This window comes from Marmota flaviventris, chromosome 11 (genome assembly GCF_047511675.1).
Source record: "Marmota flaviventris isolate mMarFla1 chromosome 11, mMarFla1.hap1, whole genome shotgun sequence".
In the NCBI taxonomy this organism is placed as follows: domain Eukaryota; kingdom Metazoa; phylum Chordata; class Mammalia; order Rodentia; family Sciuridae; genus Marmota; species Marmota flaviventris.
In genome coordinates, this window is record NC_092508.1 from 80,567,219 (window position 1) to 80,591,457 (window position 24,239).

The 24,239-nt window shown below is 33.5% G+C and overlaps 1 protein-coding gene across 5 annotated transcripts in view; it reads left to right on the plus strand.

Annotated features, from left to right (window-relative positions):
* Positions 1-1,515: 1,515 nt before the first annotated feature.
* Positions 1,516-24,239, plus strand: part of Mmadhc (metabolism of cobalamin associated D) — a 78,583-nt gene continuing 55,859 nt past the window's right edge. For 2 of the 5 annotated variants that reach the window (XM_071619182.1, XM_071619183.1), the window contains exons 1-7: positions 1,516-1,609; positions 2,051-2,107; positions 5,264-5,408; positions 7,497-7,714; positions 10,345-10,450; positions 11,002-11,132; positions 15,733-15,819. In XM_071619182.1, coding sequence (XP_071475283.1) covers positions 2,099-2,107; positions 5,264-5,408; positions 7,497-7,714; positions 10,345-10,450; positions 11,002-11,132; positions 15,733-15,819 — 696 coding nt within the window. In that variant the 5' untranslated portion in view covers positions 1,516-1,609; positions 2,051-2,098. Of the gene's footprint in view, positions 1,674-1,697; positions 1,842-2,050; positions 2,108-5,263; positions 5,409-7,496; positions 7,715-10,344; positions 10,451-11,001; positions 11,133-15,732; positions 15,820-16,562; positions 18,027-24,239 lie in introns of those variants that run through there. The other 3 variants (XM_027938032.2, XM_027938031.2, XM_027938030.3) reach the window with 3 other exon arrangements.

The following is a 24,239-nucleotide window of genomic DNA, read 5'->3' on the forward strand; positions in this document are numbered from 1 at the left end:
CCTGGAGCATCTTGTAGTGCCAGAAACTAAGGAAGTGTTCATGGAAAACAAAACACAAAAAAACTTCAAGCGTATGTCAAAAAGGCAGAGGTGTCAACTAAAAGAAATTCCAATGATCAAAACAGGAAAAACAACAAAATACTATTGGATCACAACCCCAAATGTAAAACATCCATAACTACATTCTAATATGAATGGCTGAATACACAAACAAATGGGGCAGAACAGAAGATCTCCCATGCAGAAGAACTGCAAATAATTTATGAAGATAGTTTACTATTAAAGAGATGAAGCACAACTTCTCACTCCTACAATTTGAGCTGCACATAGTGACATCCTTCCAAAGGAAAAGAATAACTTCACAGTTGAAAAATCTGGCAAACACTACCTTAGCAAGGTGATAAAGATTAGCATCAATAGTGAAAAATCATATGTACTCTTGATGTGATGTGTTAAGGAGGGTACTTTACCTCTTTATCCCCCAAGTCCTATAACTCCAATCAATACATAAGAAAAAACATCAGGCAAACTCCAACTGTGGGATATTCAACAAAATGTCTTATGGAGAATGAAGGGAAGGGAGGGAGGATGAGAAAAGGAAAGACAGTGGATATAACTTTCCTATGTACATATACCACAGTGAATCTCACAATCGGGTACACCCATAAGAAATTAATTTTAAAAAATAACTATGGGTAAATGGCAGAAAGATCAATCAAGGGAAAGGAGCAGAGGGTGGGGAGTAGAAAGGAAAAGGAGAGGTGCTGGATTAAGAATTAGAACAAGATATTTTCCATGCTTGTACAAGTATGTCAAAATGGATTCTACTATCATGTATTATATAAAAAAAATAGTGCTTTGTTAGTATGCCTCAAAACTATCAAGGTTACAAAAGCAAACCAACTCTGTGAAACTGTCACTGCCTGGAAGAGTCTGAGGAGACACGGTGACTAAATGTGATGTGGTACTCAGAATTCTGATACACAAACAGACAATAAGTCAAAAATTAAGAAATATGAAAAAAAAATTGTGCTTTAGTTACTATTTTTTAAAAAATGCATTAACATAAATTAAAAGGATATGTTATTTATAAATAAATCATTGGATACGTATTTACCGAGCCTGTAGTGAAAGTGGCACTGTAGTAGAAGTGGGGACATAAAAAGAAAAAGTGTCCTGTGCTCAAAAGAAAAATATTCGTGAAAAATACATAATTATACAAAGAACAGAAGACTGTATATTCTGGAGTCAGTAAGAAAAGCTAAGAGTGGGAGGAATCTATCAAATAAAACAAAAATCAATGAACTAAGGGAAAACTCCCGCCTAACACTGCCTGGAGCCCTCCTTGCTAACTCCCAGCTGACACCTCCCGGCTTTGGTCCACCCTTGTTGTCAGCCCAGGCTCAGCCAATCGAAGGTCGGCTCTGGTAGGCCTACGTGACACGCGTGCGCATCATCGGTTCGACGATCCTTTGCATCGATGCACTTGGAAGCAACTTCGTTGGCCTGGTCGTGACCAAAGTAGCTGCTACCCTCATTGCCTTCGCCGCAGCCATTTTGACGGTGCGAAGAGTCAGAATCTGGGACCGCTGGAGGCGGGTGGTGATTGGTACGGATGGTTTCCGCCCGCCTTAGCCCCTCCAAACTCGCCAATCTTGGGCCCAGACTTCTCGGTATTGCCCTGATTACGGAGATCCCCTGTCGTCCTATCACCGCCCCTTCCTCTTCCGCGCAGCCCGAGCCTCCTTTCGGAGCTGTTGCCAAACAGCCCTTATCCGTGTTAAAACATCTGCGTGGACCCCGGCGCTCTGAAGGCTGGCCGTCCCACCTCCCCGGGTCGGGTGGGTTTTCCGCCGGCACACGTGTGCCCGGGGACACTCGGAGCCGCGACCTCCTGGGGTCGGCGGGGGGAGTCTGGCCTCGGGGGTGAGGGGCAGCTCGGAGGTCATCCTGCCGAGGGGGAGGGACTCAGCACGCAATTGTGGACGTTTCGGAGCGGTCCCTCAGAGTTCTGTCTGTCGTTAGCCTGTTTTGTTTTGTCCTTTCCCAGGAATACTTTGCGAAGGAGAAGATTTTGTGTCTTTCTTCTCCACTGGAAATGGCCAATGTGAGTAGTCTTAAAAGTCAGTTGAACTTGTTAGGAATCAGACGGATTTCATTATGAGGGCTTTGACGTCATGATGTTAGTGTATCAAAAATGTCAGGAGAAGCAAGGGGCTGTGAAATTATGTTGTGATCCTTTTAAGGTAGTTTGAACACAAATATTCTTTTAATATGCATGTACTTATCTCTCCAATTTTATTTTTCTAGACAGAAAATTTTAAAACCCAATATTTTAAAGACATTATTTCAGTAAGTATTTAGAATTTATATAAAGCCCCTTTTTATTTCTGGTTAGCAAAACTGAAGGATTTGTAGCCATTGCAATATAGGAAGTGGCCTTCCAGATTCTACAAAATGAAATCAAAAGGTATTCATTCACATCAGCATTGACTCTTAAGTACCCTGTGATTAATTATACACATCCAAGGATGAGGGTGTATTTCAGTGAGGGAGTGCTTGCCTAGTCTGTGAAAAAAGAAAAAGAAAAAAAGTTATACACATCCTACTTTACCTTAGAGAATTCATATAATATGGACATAAGACATATGAAAACAGCTACAATAAAAGTAGTACATAATCTTTTTTTAAAACTTTGAAAAGGTACAATGCACATTCAGAGTTTTGTGCAGAAGGAAAAGTAGGGTTTGGAGACTACTGTGAAAAGCATTTGAGATTTGAAAACTGAATAAAATCTGATAATTAAGATATGGGTGGGAAGAACAGAAGTTGTTCAAAGAACACTACTCATTGCTCCTTTCAAAAATTAAATCATTTCCACCTGCTGATCACTAGAAGGTAAGGTTGAATTCTGAGGTTGGGACCAAATAATAGGGAACCCTGAATGAAGCCATATTCCGTAAATTGTGGTGACCTAATCAGACCTGAATGTTAGAAAGATGGATGGGCAACAGCAGAGATATTATTCTTGCAATTAGTAAGTGCAAATGTGTGGCTACACAGTCAAATCATAAGAGTAGTCTAACAATTTGGGCTTAATTTTAACATGAATTTTTGCCTACCCATAATCTGTACAGAACAGAACGTTGTAAAAGGTGTATATGGTACTTTGAAAAGAGGGAAATTAATGTAAGTATAATATTAATATCTGACCTTTATTTTGGCTTACATGAATATAAATTAGTTCATTAGGGCAAATAGTTTAGGTTATTTTTTAGAATGAAATTTATACTAAAAAATTTTAGTATTTAAATTGTTTAAAATTTTTGTATTAATTTATATGCATTGTAAACTCTGAATGGATGTTAGTAATGAAATATGCATGTCTTTGACAGTTTAGTTAACATTCCAATTGAGAGTTATATCAATGCTTCAGAGTCTAGCAAACTGATATTATAACTCTTTTTAAAATATACCTTTTGTGATGTTATGCTTTTTATCTAAAAAATTACAGATTTTATTAAAATTTCATATATGGTAGGATACTTGTTGAAGAAATACATACCTGCTTTTCATAAAAATACAGCAGTCCTGAATTCACGTAGCCCAATGGCATTAGTTAGCAACAAATTGCTATAGCTACCAGAAGGCTGCTTCTTTATATCAGAAAGGCATATTTCAAGTTTGTCTAGTTTCTGAAGCATGGACATTTTGACTCTTAATATGTATGCTAACTGATTTCCATTAAACTAAGAATTTTTAGTGATGGGTTTTTTACTATTAAAGAGCCAAATCATATATATTTTAAGTTTTGTGGGCCGTATACTCTTGGTTACAGCTACTTCACTCTGCCATTATGGTGCAAAAGCAGTTAGACACAATGAATAAGTGAATGGGTATGTATGTATTAAAATAAAACTTTGTTTACCAAAGCAATAGGCTGTACTTGTGAATAATTTGCCAACTCTTGCATTAATTCATTGTGACTCAAATATTTTTGCTAAAAGTGTATGCATAGAAGATATTTATATATTCACCCATTATATCTGATTTCAATGTCTAGGAAATGAATATAAGATCAGAAAATGTACCGCAAAGATTTATGCTAAAATGAAGGAAATTGGACATTGCCATCCAATCAAAAGAGACTGGCTTGGGCAATAATTACCACTATTTATTTATTTATTTACTTACTTACTTACTTACTTATTTATATATTTTGGTACCTAGGTTTGAACCCAGGGGCACTTAACCAATGAGCACCTCCTCAGCCCTTTTTCATTTTTTATTTTGAGATGGGGCCTTGCTAAGTTGCTAGCTTTGAACTTGCAGTCCTTCTGCCTCAGCCTCCCAAGCCGTTGGGATTACAGGTGTGTGCTGCTGTGCCTGACAATTACCACAATTTATAAAATAAGAATACTATTAGAAAGGAAACAGATTTTGGTCCAAGGAGAGGTTTGGAAATTTCTGTATCTTAAGGATATAAGAATCTTACTTTTGCTACCTTTGTAGTGTTGTCTTTAAATGAAGTATCTTTTATGAGTTTCCTTTCTTTCATGACACAATTGAATTCTGGCCTTTATTGGAAAAGACATATACTTTTCTTTGAATTATTACTTGTTTTTTTTTTGTCTTAATATTTGTATTGTCAACCTAAAATGAATGGGATATACAAAGGCTTTCCAAAGAAAAATAGTTTATTTTATTTGGGAGTAAGAAAGTGATTGAAATCCAGAACACACATACCTTGACAGACAGTGGGAATACACAGAAAGACAAGGGTTTTTAAAAGTAAAATGAGGAAGGTTCCATAGTTATTTTCAAATAATTATCCTTGGTCACAAGGATCAGTAACAGAGGTACTAAGTCCAAGTTTGAATGGGTGGGCAGTTGTTGAGTAGACAATATTATAAAGTTTTTTATATACAAGCTATGGTAGCCTTGTGTCGATTGTGGTTTGGGCAATCTTTTGTGATGGTTTCTGTTATCAGGCATACATGTGTGAAGATGCCCTCCCCTCCCCAACCAGGGTTTTTCTGTCTTCATTTTATTAGAGTTCAACATAAATGACAGCTTTGATTCTGACAACTGACAGTATTTTATTTTTTAAATTATATATGTATTTTAATGCTTGTTTCATAGTAGGTTTCAACAGAAGTGGAATAAATTTTGGCTTTAAAAGATGTATTGCAGTATGAAAACTTGGCAGAAATTATAACATTTATATCTAGAATAAATAGTCCTATTTTTCCTGCCATCTTAGGTGCTCTGTAACAGAGCCAGACTGGTTTCCTATCTCCCAGGATTTTGCTCTTTAGTTAAAAGAGTTGTCAATCCAAAAGCCTTTTCAACTGCAGGATCGTCAGGTTCAGATGAATCTCATGTGGCCACTGCCCCTCCAGATATATGTAAGTAGATGTTATTTTTGCTTCACTTATAATCATTTCAAAATATTTGAGTTGCATTTCCTCTAATATTTCTTCTTCTGATTTAGGAAGCTGTGTTTATTCCATTTAAAATAAGTCAGAGCTCTGGCTAAATATTTATTATCCAGAAAGATACAATATTAAAGAATGAATATAGATGCTCCTTATCTTATGGTGCGATTAAATCCCAGTTAACCCTGCAAAAATTGAAGACATGAGAGGTCAAAAATGCATTTAATATACCTTTTAGAATACAGAGTGTTGTAGGGTATGGGATATTTGCAGTGATCACGTGGGCTTAACTAGAAACTGTGTCTCACTGTCCAGCATTGAGAGAGATTATGGTAAAGCATGTTTCTAGGAAAAAGTTTGGTGCATATTCAGCAAAGGAAACAAATTAGAAATGTGAAGCGAGAACCTACAGAATGGCAGAAAATCTTTGCTAACTACTCTTCTGATAAAGGATTAATATGTTTAATATATAAAGAACTCAAAAAAGTAACACCAGAAAATCAAATATTTCAATAAATAAATGGGCAAATGAATTAAACAGATACTTGACAAAAGAAGAAATACAGATGACCACCAGATATGTGAAAAAATGTTCAATACCATTAGCAGTTAGGGAAATGCAAACCAAAACTACACTGAGATATCCTCTCACACCAGTCGGATTCTTTTAATATAGCTGACTTCTTGTAAAGTGTATATTCAATCAGTAATTTATGCTGTCTACAAAGTCTGCTGCTTCTATTTTGCACACCACTAAAATATTTTAATCATGTTGCTCTCATGATAAGCCATGATTAACTCTTATTACTCTCAGTTAGAGTTCCCAGACTGTAAGAGTTCAAGTTTTTTTGAAAAAAGTGTTCTGTTATTAAGTAAGTTTGAGAAAAATGCCATATACATGCCTTATTTGTGTTTTGAAAGTTTATAATGCACACTTAACCTATTGTGTGCTGAAAGTATTATTCATGGAATTCTTCTTTTCTTGAAACATGTGGTGAGTGTAATGTAATTTAAGTTCATTTGGGTCTTCAAAGCCTTCCATCCTGCATTGCTTTTCCTTTGTAACTTCATCTTTGACTATTACCCAGTTTATATTACTGGAAAACTTAACTGTGTGTGTATTACAAATGAAATATTTGTCATTCAGATTATATAAGCGGCTGGTATCCTGAAAAATTTTCCCCTAGATTAATAGAAAAAAATACAACCCAGTAGAAGAAACAAAAATAAAACAGGATAATCAAAACAGGCCTTTCTCAGAAGAGAAATCCTAAGTGATCAGTAAACATTAAAATATGCTCAAATCCTATTAATATAGAACATTTATTTTTTCTAAAGAGAATTTGACACTGGTAGACCTGATTGTTCTTTAAAACCAATCACATTCAAAACTTTATCTTAGGAACTAACCAGTCAATTACTAGTGGCTATCTACAGCCTTCTTTCTTACAAGTAATTAGAAACCATACAAGTATCTGTTATTGCAGTATTTGTAGTCTGTATTAATTCAGGTAGCTGATAAACAGAATTATGTCACATAATGCTCAATTTTTTTGCCCCAGTCCATTAGTGTTTTGTGCCACTTAGTAATGGCAGCTGAATGCCCCTTCCTAAGGAAGACCATTTTTAAGTTTGGTGTCCTTCCTTTTAGGTCTTTTTCTCATTGTTTAAAAATAGGAATATAAGGAAGTCAAATAAATACTGTTATTAATGCTATCCTTTGACTTAGCTTTTCTTTTAAAGATATATGTCCTGGACATCATTCTGTGTTGGTACATGAAAGTTTACTTGTATTCTTTTTAATGACTATCAAATATCTCATGTATTAATTAGAGTACTTTATTGAATTTTTCCCCTAATAATGGAGTTGCCTGTGAGCCGTCAGCTAGTTACTTTAATTAGTATAAACCACATGAAACTAATTTATGTTCATACAAGAAAGCAGATTTCAGATATCTATTTGTAGGCAAAAAAATACAATAGTAAGAACATTCTTTCAGTATGCAAATGTTCTTGACTGCTAAGAAGGAAATTATGTGTTTTGTTTCTCCTCTTCAGGCTCTAGAACAGTGTGGCCTGATGAAACTATGGGACCATTTGGACCTCAGGATCAGAGATTCCAGCTTCCTGGGAACATAGGTTTTGATTGTCACCTCAATGGGACTGCATCACAGAAGAAAAACCAGGTTCATAAAACTTTGCCTGATGTTCTGGCAGAACCTTTATCAACTGAAAGACATGAATTTGTGATGGCACAGTATGTGAATGAATTTCAGGTAAATTGCTAATATCATTGTTTTTCCAATTATTAATGCAATACTTTTTCTTAATCTGAGCATGTCACTTTTACATTGAAAAGTATTTTTAAAAAAACTTGATCCTAGGATCCTAGTATATATAATAACAACATAAACAGTCCTTAAAAAAAAAGCAAAAAAAAAAAAAAAACTTGACATTGTCCAAGGTATACAGTGTTTGCAGTATAATTTTTTTATATAATTTTAGGTTACAATCTGTTGTAGGTAATTAAGTCTTCAAAAATATGCTTTTTAATAACTATTTCCAATATAGATGATTTAATTATGTCTTTGTCACTGAAAATTTAGGTTACCTGTTTTTCACTTTTTAAAAATGGCAATTATAATCTGAGTATGCACTTAATTCTAACCAACTTAATACTTCACTAGCCACTCTTAAAAGCTGAAGAAAATTTTGAGGTCTCTGAAATCGTTTACAGTATGTTAAAAAGAAAGGATTCTATGTTTGTGTGTGTGTGTGTGTGTGTGTGTTTTAAATGATTTCTGAGGGTTTTTGAGTTTGTTGTTGTTTTTAGTTTTGTTGAAATACTTTAAACTGACATTGCATCATTGCTCATTCAAGGAAAAGTAACATGCAGTTCAGAATTTTGGTCAAGCCCCTAACACTTTATCTTTTTTCACATTTCTGCATCATTTCAGGCAGAGTGCTTGACCAAATCTGTATTATCAGGAACAGCCTTCCCTGTCATATGTTATTATAAGTTATATATCAGATGACCTGACATTGGGACACAGTTGACCTCCCCTACCCTTGTATCTCAGATAATTCCTTCTCAGTCTTCTTGGTTCTTCTTTCCTCCTCTGCCTACCAATTAAGTGATTTTTTTTCCTACATAGTTGCTTCATCCTCATTTAAATTATTCCTTGTTCACATAATCCCTTGGCTTTCTCCACAGGCTAGGTTTTTATAATCCCTAACTCACGATTTCTATTTCTCACATTTCTGGCTCTACATTTTCATTTATCTACCAAACATCCCAGATTTTGCATGGTGAATGAGAAAGGCATATTTTATTTTAAATGAAAGTATATCGTGGTTGACATACAGAGAAAGAGGAAGTAGTGGGAAATAAGAAGGAAAAGGTAAGATATCAAAATTGTAAAAGGTCATTCAAGCTACATTAAGAAATGAAGAAGTCCACCAATACTATTAATAGTATAACCATATTTCCTTTGTATCAAGATAAAAATCACAGCACTAAACTTGACTCCCCTTCTCAGTCATATCTCCACAGTGTCAAAATCACTTCTTTCTGTGAAGTTGTTCTTTCCAGTTTTCTGCTCAGAGCCTGTCTTGCCTCTAAAAATCTAGATTAGATAAATCTGGGTTTATAAGTTGACTTTACCACTTAATTTTTTGACATTGAGAAAGTTACTTAATCTCTCTGAGCCTTTGGTTCTTTATGTGGAAAAAAAGGGAGGGACAATAATAATCTTCAGTCCACAAGGTTGCAGTGAGAATTAAATTTGAAAATGTACTTAAAGCACAAAAATCCACTAAGGGATCAGTGAATGTTGATTGTTAACTGATCTTTTACCTGTTCCTCATTACCATACATTTTCCACATTAATACTAGTTTTTTATATTTGATATTACTACTACTTGTTGCATATAGACAAAAGTCAAAATTTCTTAATGTAGCGTAAAAGACCTTTCACAATTTTGATTTCTTTCCCATCTTATTTCCCACTACTTCTCTCTTTTTTTTTTTTTTTTAACATATCATTGCCTTTCACCATTGTATACTGTTATATATAATTATCTCTGCTGGACTGTTTTTCCTTCTAATTTTCTAACCTATGCTCTACCTGTTCCTTACTTACTAAACACACAGTAGTTAATATGTACCTCAAAAATGACAATTTCAATCTTTATCTGATTTCTCTTTCTCTTACTAGGTTTGATATGTCAAAGAAGACTGGATTTATTTTATTTTTTTTTTAATAACCTTTATAGTGCCTGCTCCTGTTAAAGTGTTAGACATATTCAGTTTAATAAAGACCTCTAAGCCCTACCTGTGGGAGGGGCTGTATTATTTAATCATGTTACTTTTAAGTTAGTGTTCTTATCCCAATTTTGTAGATTATTGAACAAAATAATATATAATTAGATATAATCACAAAATACCAGAATACATAACATTTTAAGGTATAAACATGGCATTTTAGTTTTTCATCCAAATTCTCTTCATATCATATCCTAGAATATCAGCAGCATATTTTTGTTGTATTTTATTCAGAATTTCAAAGGTTCAGATCATCGATTCATCTTGGAGAAAAGTTTTTTGAGTATATAAGAAATTATTACCAGTTAAGTGTGGTAGCCCAGCCTGTCATCCCAACTATAGGGAAGGTTGAGGCAAGAGGATAACTTAGTTTGAGGCCAGGCTGGGCAGCTTAGCAAGACCCTGTCTTACCGTAGGTGGTAGAAGGCCCACCCCTAGGTTCTATCTGTATTATCCTCCCACCCCCAAAAAATACCTTCTAATAAGAATTATTTTAAAAAATTTTCTAACCAGATGAGTTCTTAACAGATATATTATTGTATTTGAACTTCAGATTTTACTTATAATCCTTGGTCCCCATAGGGTAATGATGGACCGGTTGAACAAGAAATTAACAGTGCAGAAACTTATTTTGAAAGTGCCAGAGTGGAGTGTGCAATCCAGACATGTCCAGAATTGCTTCAAAGAGGTATGTCACACCTCATATATTGAAACACTAACACGTTTAAGGTAATATTACTGATTTTGTAATGCATTGAGTAATGTACTCCAAAGGAACTATAATGCTCTGTGTCTTAATATTAGTGTGTCTGACTGGAAATGATTGCATGTCTAAGATAAAGGCTTTCAAATGTCCTCCAAAATCAGATCTCATGCTTTTTACCTAAAACTTGTCATTTATACTCCTGCATGATTATTAGATCTATAATTTCATGAACTAATATATAATGGAGACAAATCTAAATAACAAATTTATTTGAAAATTTTTATTAACAGCAATAGCATGTAATTCTACTTATCCTCCAGAATTGTTGCCAGTAATGTTTCAACTCATCCAACAAAAATAGAAGTGAACTAAGATAAGTTCACTTTATTCTTTTAAAAAATAAAGTGTATTTGTAATAACAGTAAAAATAATTTAACTTAAGCATAATTTTTCTAAGGAAGTGTTATTTCTATGAACTACATCTTTTTTTAAAGCAAATTATTTTCTTCTTGGATTTTTATTCTTATTTATAGATTTTGAGTCACTATTTCCAGAAGTAGCTAATAGCAAACTAATGATTCTGACTGTAACGCAGAAAACTAAGAATGATATGACTGTTTGGAGTGAAGAGGTAGAACTTGAAAGAGAAATGCTCTTAGAAAAGGTAATTTTCTTAATTACTAACAATTTAATTTCATGGTCCAACTTAAATACCATTAAAATGGTGTATTAAAATGTCTTTTCCAGTCTTTGTTCATTCTCTGAAACATTTCAATACTAAACATCTTTTTCTAAGAACTAAAAAGCTGCAATTTTTTTGTCATTAGTATTTTTAAAAAACTTAGATTCTGTTCAATACTTTCCTTAATTTTTCTAAAATTTAAATCTGTTTTAGGAAATTTGGAAAAAGTAGTGCAAAACAACTTTTTTGAAACTCTTTATATACTCTTTCTCTTTTTGCCCCTTCCTTCCGTCTGCTCCCATTCTCCACTGTAAGGCATGTCAAGTAAATAGTGAAAATTACCCCAACAATCTCCAAGAATAGTAGCAATAAACAGTAAAATAGCACAATAAATACTGTATACAAATACAACATTTTTTTTTCACCTTAGCTTTTAACCTAATAACTTCCCATACCATTATATGTAGATATAGCTCATTTTTGGTAGAATCTTTATAGTATTTCATTATACAAGTAAACCATAAGTTTTTTAAAATTATTCTAAAATTTCCTGTGTGATTTAGATGAAAATCAAACTTTTGCTATTACCAGCAACACACCAGTGAAAAATCTATTACATATATTTTAATGAATCTAATATCCATAAATTTCTAAATAGATGATTCCTGAATTAAGAGGCATTTACATTTTAAATTTTGGTAAATAATGTCAATTTGCCCACCAAAACCATTGTCCTAGTTTATATGCTGTCACTCTAGCTTAACCTGGACCGTAGCATTTTTTTTTATCAGTCCAGGAGGTGATGAATTATAACTTCAAGTCTAGTAATTTAAAACTGTACAGTTATTTGTCTTAAGAGTTTGATATTGAATTTTATCATTTCTTCTACAAGATAGATAAGAATATTCCTCTGCTTGTATGACAAGTTAAGAATAACTCACTTGCTCACTTTAGCTAATGAGTTTAAAAATCTTTACCAACTCCCATGCTTGATGTCAGGAATTATTTTTTCTTTAGGGTTGGATGTATGGCTCTTTTCATTTATAATAATATATTACCATTTACATATTCAACAGTATTTTATGATAATAACTATATACTTAAATGTCCCACATGGAACCTTCTAATAAATTTCATTTAATCTTTAACAATTTTGAATATACTAATCATGTATTAATTAACAAAGGAGGTTATAGGAGAGGCACAAGGCATTGCCTCTGATTTTAAGAAGATGTGAATTTAGATGGAGTTTAAAAGGCAATAACTAGCAATAATATTTATTTACATATTAAGATAATGCTTCGTAAATATATACTTATCATCGCTGTTACTGAGCTGTTAGAGATCTCTTACAAGTGCATTGCATTAGTAGTCCCAATTCTGGAACAGTTAAAAGTTGTAGACCTAATTTGATACTGACTCCAGTATAGTTCTAAATTGGTTTTCTATAATAAATTGCAGGGCTTTGAAATGACAACCTGCTTCATCTTGAAATTTAAATTTATGACTGAAAACCATCTCGTTTTCTACGAAAGAAACAGATAATTTTGATTGATATATGTTAGTGACTATTTTGGAACCACACCTTGCTTACTCTCCAAGTAGATATTTTATGGTTTAAACTTGTTCTTATTTTTTCCAGAAGATATCACTGTTTGCTGTTGATGAACAGAAATGTTAAGAGAAAAACTGATTCTTTTGATAATGTGGAATTCTCTTTTTAATCTTTGTAAATATTTGATTGCATTGTTTTACTCAACCTTTGTAGTTTTTAGTCATGGCACATTCATTAAATTGAAATGTATTCTAATGACTTTTTAAGAATTTTGAAGGTTAATGGACTGTATCAATAAATTTAAGTATGGAAAATAATCTAGAGAATATAATGTTACTTTAATGTTTGTCATTATTTTACAAGTAGGTATTGGTGGGAAAATAAGTGATATACCTCTATAGTAGAGGGCAACAAAATTTGGGGTTGTCAAAAAACAAAATTATAACTAACTTAGTTTTCTAAAAAAGAAAAACTTTTGACATAAATTTAACAGTTAACTTAAGCAAAGAAGATGTAGGAATAGTGCAGCCCTCTGAATTAGAAGTTCAGAAAACTTCACTCTGCCATGCAAGCAAGGTGTATTTATAGACAGAAAATAGAAGTGAGATCCAAATACAGCTTATGACAGCTCTGAATCGTATTTGAACATGATTGGCAACCTGCGATTGGCTGATACTCAGCTGTTTGTTACCAAGTAAACTTCTAACTTGGTAGTTCAGTTTATTTTTGTACCAAATTGATTTTAGGACGTTAATTGGAACTTAAGGCATGGAGACAGCCTCAACCAAATTTAACAGTTTAAAGATCTAATTGGCTTTCTTATTCTATAAAATAGAACAAGGCTTCCAATGACCTGAGCAGAGAAGGTTGGCTCTGTCAACAGAAAAGGACTAAGAATGAGAGAAGCAGCTTGGTCCTTTCATAGTTATTTTCCCCGTAGGGTTAAGACAGGGGACTGTCTTATGCTGGCTCGTATAAATGAGGTCTCTTAAGATTGGTGGTTGTGTAGCTCCTGGCTTATTTTTTGTTTGTTTGTTTTGAAAACTAGCCTGTCTGAAAGTTAGTTTAATAACATGTGGCCCCTGGCCTGAATAACTCCATTCTGGTTTGGTCTGATCTGGTGTAGTACCAAAGCAACTTTTTTTTTAAAAAAGTTTCTGTTTGACATATTCTAATTCTAAGCATCACTATTCTTGCACTTTGGGGACATGTTTAAGTAAAGTAACAGTTACTTGTATACGATCACTTGTGATACCTTGTGATATCAAGACAGGTATTCAGTTAATAACACGCAGGTAGTATACACAGTGTCTATGCTGGACCAAAAAGGATGATTCCCATCCCAGACATGATGGAAATTTTACTACACTACTAAGAATGTCAGGCAATTTAAAACTTAATGTTTCTAGAATTCTTTCATTGAATGTTTTTGGAAGGTGCTTGACTGCAGGTAACTGAAACAATAGAAAGTAAATCCTCATATGGGGAGTCTTCTGTTTTGTAGGCATTGTCAGTCACTGAGTCTCAACTACTCAGTTCTGCCTTAATGTTTAAGCAGCCTTAAGCAACAATATATAAATGAATAGATGTGGCTGTGTTCCCATAGAACTTTTTATCAAAACAGGTATCAGGTAGGATTTGGCTATGGGGCTTTAGCTTGCTAGTGTCTAATTTAGGATATACCTACATTCCTAAGTCTTAGACTTTTGAGTATTTTAGCTGAAGACCAGATGTGCTCAGAGGGGTCTCTTCATTCTTGGTGATCAAGAAATCCAGGTTTCTTATGTGTATTCATATTCATGCATGACCCTAGGTATCACATCAGTTCTGAACCCTGCAACTAACAGCCTCTGCCATGCCTCAAAGAATCTTGCCTTCTCTTTACACAGCTCAGCCCTTTGCTAAGGAACTGGGATGAATTGCTTTGTAGGCTGCTCAGGAACCTTCTTTGTGTATCGCATCATCTCTACTATTCTCCCTTAAAAATTTCAGGTGTTTCAGTAGTCAGTCCAGAACTCTTACTTTGCACCTACTTAGCTGAGTGACACCAGTAATTAAATACATTTTGAATGCCATGGTCTCTATTTCTTTTTCCCTTCTTTTGGCCAAAAAAAAAAAGTCCCTAGACAGAAGGTTAGAGCAATTTTGGAAATTACTTAATTTGTTTTGCTCCTTTCAACAACTACAATTTTATCTATTATTCAGGGTCTAAAAATCGTTGCTTTGTGTAGTTTTTAGCACTATTTGGTACTTGTTACTCTGTTGTAGCTAAAAATGGAATTATGCCATTGCTTTTGAACATTTATGATTTTTCTTCAACATGTGATCTAGACTAAATATTCATTATCATATTTCACTGCTTACATTTTTTATAAAGTTAATATAGACATTATAGAAATTAGGATGATAAGGCCAAAATTTTGATACAAAAGTTTAATATACAAAACACATACAGTTAATATACAAAAGATACACAGGGTGTATAATGAAGAGAAAGTATCCCAGTTACCCTTCTTCCCCGTCTATCAAGTTCAGTTACTTTTCTGTATCTTTTCAGAAATATTTCAGAACTTTTTAGATGGAGGTATATGTTGAAGAACACACAAACAAGTAATGTTTTAAAATAACTTACTCAAACTAATGAATGGTTTAGATTTTTTCATTATATTTTATTTTCCTTTTCATTCCTATTTCTAGTCTCCTTATTGATACAAGATGGCAACTTCATAATTTATCACAAATTTAGGAATTAATAGTGCAGACTGATTAGTCATATTTCAAAAAGTAGGAAATAAGATAGAAGAAAAAAATACAGAATTTAAGCTTCAAAAGAAATAAAACTATTGTATTGACCATTGATCTTTTGAAATGGTGAAAATATTATGACTTTATAATTTAATTATCATTTTATTCTTATTGAGCCCTTTATCCAAAGCAGAAGATACTCCTTTAAGAAGTTGTTAAAAAATAAAATGATCTTTGGTGAAGACTATATTGAAAATATTCTTTGTATGTTTCTCTATGCAGTTCATTAATGGTGCTAAGGAAATCTGCTATGCTCTTCGAGCTGAAGGCTATTGGGCTGACTTTATCGACCCATCATCTGGTTTGGCAGTGAGTAATTAAATACATTTTGAATGCCATATCATGTGAAGTAAGATGATTTTTATTACAAAATTATTAAAAATGAAGACAGTTATTAATTTTTACCTTTATTAGCATAAAATTTGGTTTATATTAGTATATTTACTGTTTATAAACTGAAAATTAGAAATTAATATTGTCTGATTTCTTTAAGGAAGAAATGATTATTTTTAGAAGCGAAGAAAATATTTTTAACTATCCAGAGAAGTAACTTTTTGGAAATTGGTATTTAGAGTTATGCTTTGAAGACAATACTGACCCAAAATTGTGGTCTCATTTTAAATTCTGAATATTTCTTTCATTTACAAGTGGTGATAAAATCAGTTTTTTAATCTTAGGATATGTAGTGCTGTTTCTCAAAGTCAAAGATGTAATATAGACTAGAAATAGAAGTTTGATCTGGGCTTTAATTTTCTTATCTTGACAATGATGAAAGTGAATCAGCTGATTCTCAAAAGTTTATTTTTAAAGTTTGTATCTGATTCTAAGTAACATGAAATTTACTAAAAACATTCATATTTTCAGAATACACAGGTATTAGAGAAGCAGGTGTTAGGACAGTTTAGGTATCGCATATGACCTTTTTATTTTTTATTTGATTTTGTAAATATGTGGGGTATTAAAATGAATGTGTTCATATTTTCATAAAAAAATTATTGCTATAATTTATTTCTTCTTAATGAAAATATGATTTCATTTTTTATTTCCTCTAGTTTTTTGGACCATATACAAACAGCACTCTTTTTGAAACAGATGAACGTTACAGATATTTAGGATTTACTGTTGATGATCTTGGCTGCTGTAAAGTCATCCGTCATAGTCTCTGGGGTACCCATGTGGTTGTAGGAAGTATCTTCACTAATGCAACACCAGATAGCCATATTATGAAGAAACTAAGTGGAAACTAGCAATAATGTCATTTTATTTGCTGCTTTATTTGTTTGTTATTGATTGAACAATATAAACTGTCAAAGACTACAATTTTGGAAATATACTTATTTCCAGGTATTTATTTCAATGTTTATGGATTTACAACACTGGCAAGTGATTTGGGATTTTAAGATTACAAATGTTAATTATTCATATTGTCATTGAGTATATGTGGAGCACTTCCACATTGTACAAATGTGGTAGTTAACACACGATCAGGGTATGATTGGTCTCTTATTATTAGTTCTCCCCTTTATTGAAAAAGCCTTAGTTTTAATTATTTTTTTCAAAAAAATCATATATTTGGTTATTATGTCATGTGTTCTTTTATTGCAATATTTTAAAACTTAGTTCTTAAAAGATTTTAAAGTAGCTACAGTTTAATTTTCAAGTTGTTTTTAATAATACAAATGAGAATTCTACATCCATTGTAGACTTTTCTAATTTTCTTTCTTCTTTATTTGTTAAGCATTCTCAAACTCATCTAAATATTACTTTGAAATAACATGGGGAGGAAAAAGAATAAAGATAATACATCTTGATGTATAAAAAAAACAAAAAGCATATGAATCTCATTCTTATACACACTTTAAAAAAAAAAAAATTCTTAACTCCTGAGTTGGGCCAGATAAATACATTGTATTTTCAGATAAAACTATGCCTCTGCTGCTGAATCACATTTCTTCAGCCTCATTACTTTAGTGCCTTTGTGACAGAACTTGTTTTTACAGCATTATAAACTTTAAAGGAATCATCTTTAATTTGTAAGGCTTTGCCAATAGAAATAGACAAATCTCAGGGAAAAAACAATTTCTACCAACTGAAATAATTGAAATAAACTATATTTTTCTTTGTCTTTTGTTTTTGTAATTAAATTTTTGTTTTTAAAAGGAGTACATGGAGACCACCAACTTTGATTTAAAACTCTTTGCTTAGTTAACTTGTAGCTTGATATAATAACTATTGCCTGCAATTGAAACAGTAAAAGTTACAAAGTTTGTATTCATTATGCGAAAAATGTGGTGGTTTCCATAACATTTTGAAAACAATTTATTAATGTGTGTATGTATATATACATGTATACATGCATATACACATGTATATGATAAGCTTTCATCTGTAACTAGCACCCAGTTAAAAACACCAAACATCAAGTGCTCCAGAGGATTATCCTGCTGCCTTCCAGGCATTTTACTTCTCCCAAAGATAACCTCTATTGCATAAATTGATTTTTATATCTGAACCCATATGTTTCCTTTTGTGTCTGGCTTCTTTTATTCAGACATCTGCTACATTGCACATTCTTTGTGCCATGGGTTGAAACTTGTTTTAACCATTCTAAAGTGCCATCTACTGGTTGAAATGATACTTACTCCTAGGTGGCCATAGCTATGTACTGTATTGTATGGGGAAGAGACTGACTACATGGTGCTGAGACTCTCTTTATTACCTTGACTTTCTAACAAGATTTCCAGAAACAAATAGCATGGTAAGCAGTAACTGCCAGTAATTTTTTTTTTTTCCTTGAAGTGTTATGGCAGGATTCAGGAAGGTAGAACTCTTGCTAGTGGTAATAATAGAAAGTGCTTAATTATTATGTACTCTGTAAGAAAAACACCTCAAGTATCAGGTTTTTTTATGATAATTTGATCAGGACTGTATAACAAAGAATTTGTAAATTATCCACTTAAACATTAATTCTCTACCTTTTAAAATAAGATTTAGACATTGAAATCGATATTAAACCTGTCAATGAAAAAAAATTAGAGGATTGTAAAATTTATTTTTATAGGAACTTGGGAATTTTGGTATGACAGTTAAATGTTGAAAAGGGGTCTTTCAGATAATCTGATCCACATCACTTAGATTTTAAAGAACAAAATTGGAAAACAATGTACAAAGGTCACATCTAGTGTTGAAACCCTACACCAGAACTGGGCTGTAATTCCATTATTTACATATATTTCCTTTCTATATTTGTTCTTCATGGTTATCAAGAATCTAGTAAGTATCCAATTAAAAATATCAAAGAGGCAGAATATAAGCTGAAAAAACTTCAGTGTTAACTAATACTGGCTGCTCTATATCTTTCACTTAGAAATTTATTTCATTGAACCCTGTTTGCTCTGAATTTCTTTGAAAATTTCTGAAACATTTATTTAAAAATTCAGTTATAGGACTGGGGATATAGCTCAGTTGGTAGAGTGCTTGCTTCGCATGCACAAGACCATGGGTTCAATCCCCAGCACCACAAAAAAAAAAAAAATTCAATTATAGAATGTTACACTTCAAACAGAAGTTCTCTGGCTTCATATTTAAAAATGTCTTTCTTGATTTCCATCACTTATATTTGAACAAAATTCTGCTTGTAGTTCCAGTTCTGTTCTCTCTTCTCATGACTGGTTTCTTATTCCAAAGCAGGGTTTGTCCACCTCTGCACTATGTACATTCTGAGTCAGATAATTCTTTATTGTGAGGGTTTTATACATTGTAGTCTATTAAACAGAATTGTCTGAACTCTGCCCACTAGATACCAGTAGCAATACCTGATCATGACAAAAAATTTTCTGAAGTCAAGTTTAACCAGTTGTTCTGTATTTTATCTGACAACCCTACTCCCAATTGAGAAACACTGATTTAAGGCACCTTCTAACTCGGTGGTCTTCAACCTACATTTGTATATTAGGATCATCCAAGAAAGCATTTGATAATACTGATGATTCGGCCCCACTACCACAGATTGATTTCATTAGGTCCCTGAGGTCCGGGCATCAGCATTTTTAAAAGAATTTCCAAGTGCTTTATTATGCCATTAGGGTACTCTAAAACTCAGTGGAATAAAAAGGCATTAAAGAAATAAGAACAGGATATCAATATGAATTTTAAGGATTAAGGAAATATTTTTAGTAGGAGTGTCCTAATCAGACCCAAATCAATTAAAGAAAGGATTTGTTTGAGTCCCACTTCATGAACCCTTTTCTGCTACTGCACCCTCATCAGTCCTCCCTTATATTGAATAGTACTTTGTTGTATACTAGTATACAATTGTTTGGGGTTTTGATTTGGGTTTTTCTTAAATTTTGTCTCCCATACTTAGAAATTAGGAATCCCAATTCCCTACTGAAGAACAGCACTGAACATGAAACAGTAACTTTTATTCTCATCCTCTGATTACTAACCTGGGTATTTTAAACTTACATAGATTTTTGTCTGCCCTCCATTCTTTTTGTCAATAGGATATATGTAGACTGTTACTTCATTATCCAGTGGACTTAGATAAAGGCTTTGAGTGTTTGACTTCCAATTATACTGAAAATTACTATAATCACTTAAAAACGTGTTACTGCTATAGAAAGCAGATAAATGATTGCTTGACTGATAACAAAGGTGACGTTGCAGTGCAGTGAGAAAAGGGTGATCTTTTTTAAATATCCTCCTGGGTCATTGAATATACATACAAGAAAAGAATATTTTTACTCTTACCTTGCACCATACACAAAAATTACTTCCAAATGGATGGCTTAATGTAGATGTGAAAAGTTTAAAGCAATTAAGTAAAAAAACTTAGTGACCTTGGAGTAGACAAAACTTTTCTAATAACCAAATGAAGGGAAGGTTTTGATGAATTACAGTAAAATTAAGCTTTTAATGCATCAAAGACTCATGAAGGTGAAGGCAACTAACAATTGGATATATAAACACATCCATCAACCCAGCAATATAAAATATCCAACAAAAACTCATTCAAGATATATCAAGAAGTCATAAAATTGGTGTTACAGTTTGGATGAGATGTCCCCCAAAAGCTCCTATTAATGCAAGAGTATCCACAGGTAAGATGATTAGATTATGAGAGTGGTGACCTGATTGGTTCCTCCTAGTTTGGATCCAGTGGATGTAACTGTTGGCATGTGGGACAAGGCTGGAGGAAGTGGGTCACTTGGGATGTGCCCTGAAACCGGGGGAGGGCGGGATTTTGTTCTTCCTGTGCCCCCTCTGCCTGACCATGCATTGAGAAGCTTTCCTCCATTGTCATCTATCATGATGTGCTGCCTTACTTTGGGCCCAGAACAGTGGAATTGGTAGTCTATGAACTGAGACCTCTGAAGTCATGAGCCCCAAGTAAACTTTTCTAAGTTGTTCTTATTGCATATTTTAACATATTGACACAAAAGCTGACTAAAACAATTAAAAAAATAAAGCTTTATATATAAACATTGGCAAAAAATAACCCAAATAGCCAATGAATATTGGGTCATTGAATATACATACAGGGGAAGAATATACATGGGGTATATTCATTGGGTAAAAAATATACACTGCAGATACACACACACACACACACACACACATTGGGTTTATATACCCAAGTAGGTTCTCTACTTAAATCAGGTTGCAACTATGTACATCCACACAATATCATATCATACCATACCACTGCATGTTTCCCCCTACAGTGGGTGAAATGAAGAAGATAACAAGTGTTGGCAGAGATATGGAACATTTGCTATTATTGGGAGGATAGAATAGTAAAAACACTGGAAAACTGGAAGTTTTAAATCTTAATATATCATAGGGCTTAGCAATTCCACAGAGACAGAGACCCAGGAGAAATGGGTACAGAGGTTCCACCCAAAGGCATGTGTTCCTATAAACATCTATACCAGCACAATGTTAATAGCTGAAGTAGGAAACTACTCAAATGCCCATTGAAATTAAAATGAACATATCAATTGTGGCATGTTCACATAGTGGAATGCTACATAATACTGAAAATAAGTGCTTTATGACTACAACAAAATGGTAGAAGCTATTTAATATACAATAATGTGTTAAAGAAGCCAACGCAAGAGTACATACTATACAATCCCGTTAATGTCAATCACAAAAATGAAAGTTCTGCTAGAAGTTTAGGATGGCATTTACCCTTGGGAGGGGAAAGATTTGGTTCTGGAATGTCTCCCAAAGGCCTGTGGTTAAAGGCTTGATCACCAACCTATGGCACTATTTGAAAGGGGTATAACCTTTAGAAGGTGGTGTAGTGGAAGGAAATCAGGTCATTGGGGGTGTGTCCTTAAAGTGGGTACTGGAATCCCAGCCCCTTGTTTCTTTGCTTCCTGGTTCCTTCCATAGGTAGACAGGTTTTCTCTGCTGCCCCCTCCTACCACCATACCACCATATGTCCAAAGCAATGGAGACAACTGATGGCAGATCGAAACCTCTGAAACTGAGCCAAAATAAACTACTTCCTTTTAAGTTGATTATTGCAGATATTTTTCACCTCAACAGAAAGATAATTAACACACTGGCTGGAAAGTAGTACTAACTTTTCCTTCTTGGAACAAAAATAGGCCAAGCAGGCAAGGTTGCAGTGCTATAATCTGCTTTGATCTTGTTCTCTATAAAACTTGAGGCTCTAATTGCTTCAATTTTGTGTTATATAGATTATATTTAAGTTACAAATTATATATTCTAGTATGAAGATCTTGTGTCATTAAATTGTCACTTAAATGGATGCTAATTTAATAATACAAAAACAGGAACAATTTTTTAAAACTAGTTTGTACTCATTGCCTATGTTGCAACTGTATATGCCACTTTGCTACAAATTGAATTTTTAGGTTTTTAGTAATAAAAAGCTATCCCTGTCACAGATATCTTGAGGAAGTGCCTGCCAAAACGTGCAGTTTTGTTGCTAGAGTACTTGAGCACGATTCTTGTCACATAGATGATCAGTGATAGATGTTGTGAAATGCACACTGAGTGACTTAATGATGCTTCAAAACAGTTAATTCAGATTTACTGGGATCCACTGGGGCTTCGCCTTGGTACCCACTGAGATCCAACAACCTGGTGTAAGGAGATCTCTAGTTTCAGATTAGTTCAACATGTTTTATAATCATAGCATTATTTCATCAGCACAATTGGAACAGTATGAAATATGCTGCCTGTCTCCCAAATATTATGTGGTACATACTTACACTAAAAAAATTAGTTTTACCTGAAATACAAAATCATCTTACTCTATTTTATTTGCTAAATCTGTTGACCCTATGTGAATGACATTTGCTGCCAAAAAGTAGTTGTGGTTTTTTTGCACATAAGTATTATTTTTATTATTTTTTTGCAAATACCAATGAATTCCCTATTAATAGAGCTCTGTGCTACTTCCAGTCTTTGCTAGTATAAACAATGCCACATTGTACTATCTGTGTTTGTGACATTTCTTGGCTTCACCAATGTGTCTTGAGGATATATTTCTTTACTATTATTATTATTATTATTATTATTATTATTATTATTTACTTATATATGACAGCAGAATGCATTACAATTCTTATACATATAGAGCACAATTTTTCGTATCTCTGCTTGTATATAAAGTATATTCACACCAGTTCGTGTCTTCATACATGTACTTTGGATAATAATGTCCATCACATTCCACCATCATTAATAACCCATGCCCCCTCCCTTTCCCTCCAACCCCTTTGCCCTATCTAGAGTTCGTCTATTCCTCCATACCCCACTATGAATCAGCCTACTTCTATCAGAGAAAATATTTGGCATTTGATTTTGGGGGATTGGCTAACTTCATTTAGCATTATCTTCTCTAACTCCATCCATCTACCTGCAAATGCCATGATTTTATTCTCTTTTACTGCTGAGTAATATTCCATTGTGTATATATGCCACATTTTTTTATCCATTCATCTATTGAAGGGCATCTAGATTGGTTCCATAGTTTAGCTATTGTAAATTGTGCTGCTATACACATTGATGTGGCTGTGTCCCTGTAGTATGCTGTTTTTTAAGTTCTTTGGGTGTAGACCAAGGAGAGGGATAGCTGGGTCAAATGGTGGTTTCATTCCCAATTTTCCAAGAAATCTCCATACTGCTTTCCATATTGGCTGCACCAATTTGCAGCCCTACCAGCAATTTATGAGTGTATCATTTTCCCCACATCCTCACCAACACTTATTGTTGTTTGTCTTCATAATAGCTGCCATTCTGACTGGAGTGAGATGAAATCTTAGAGTAGTTTTGATTTGCATTTCTCTAATTGCTAGTGATGATGAACATTTTTTAATATATTTGTTGATTGATTGTATATCATCTTCTGAGATGTGTCTGTTCAGATCCTTGGCCCATTTATTGGTTGTTTTTTGTTTGTTTGTTTGTGTGTGTGTGTGTGTGCTTAGCTTTTTGAGTTTTTTGTATACCCTACAGATTAGTGCTGTATCTGATGTGTGAGGGGTAAAGATTTGCTCCTAAGATGCCAAGATGTAGGCTCTCTATTCACCTCACAGATTGTTTCTTTTGCTGAGAAGAAACTTTTTGGTTTGAGTTCATGCCATTTATTGATTCTTGATTTTAATTATTATGCCAAAAGAGTCTTATTAAGGAAGTTGGGGCCTAACCCCACATGATGGAGATTAGGGCCTACTTTTTCTTCTGTT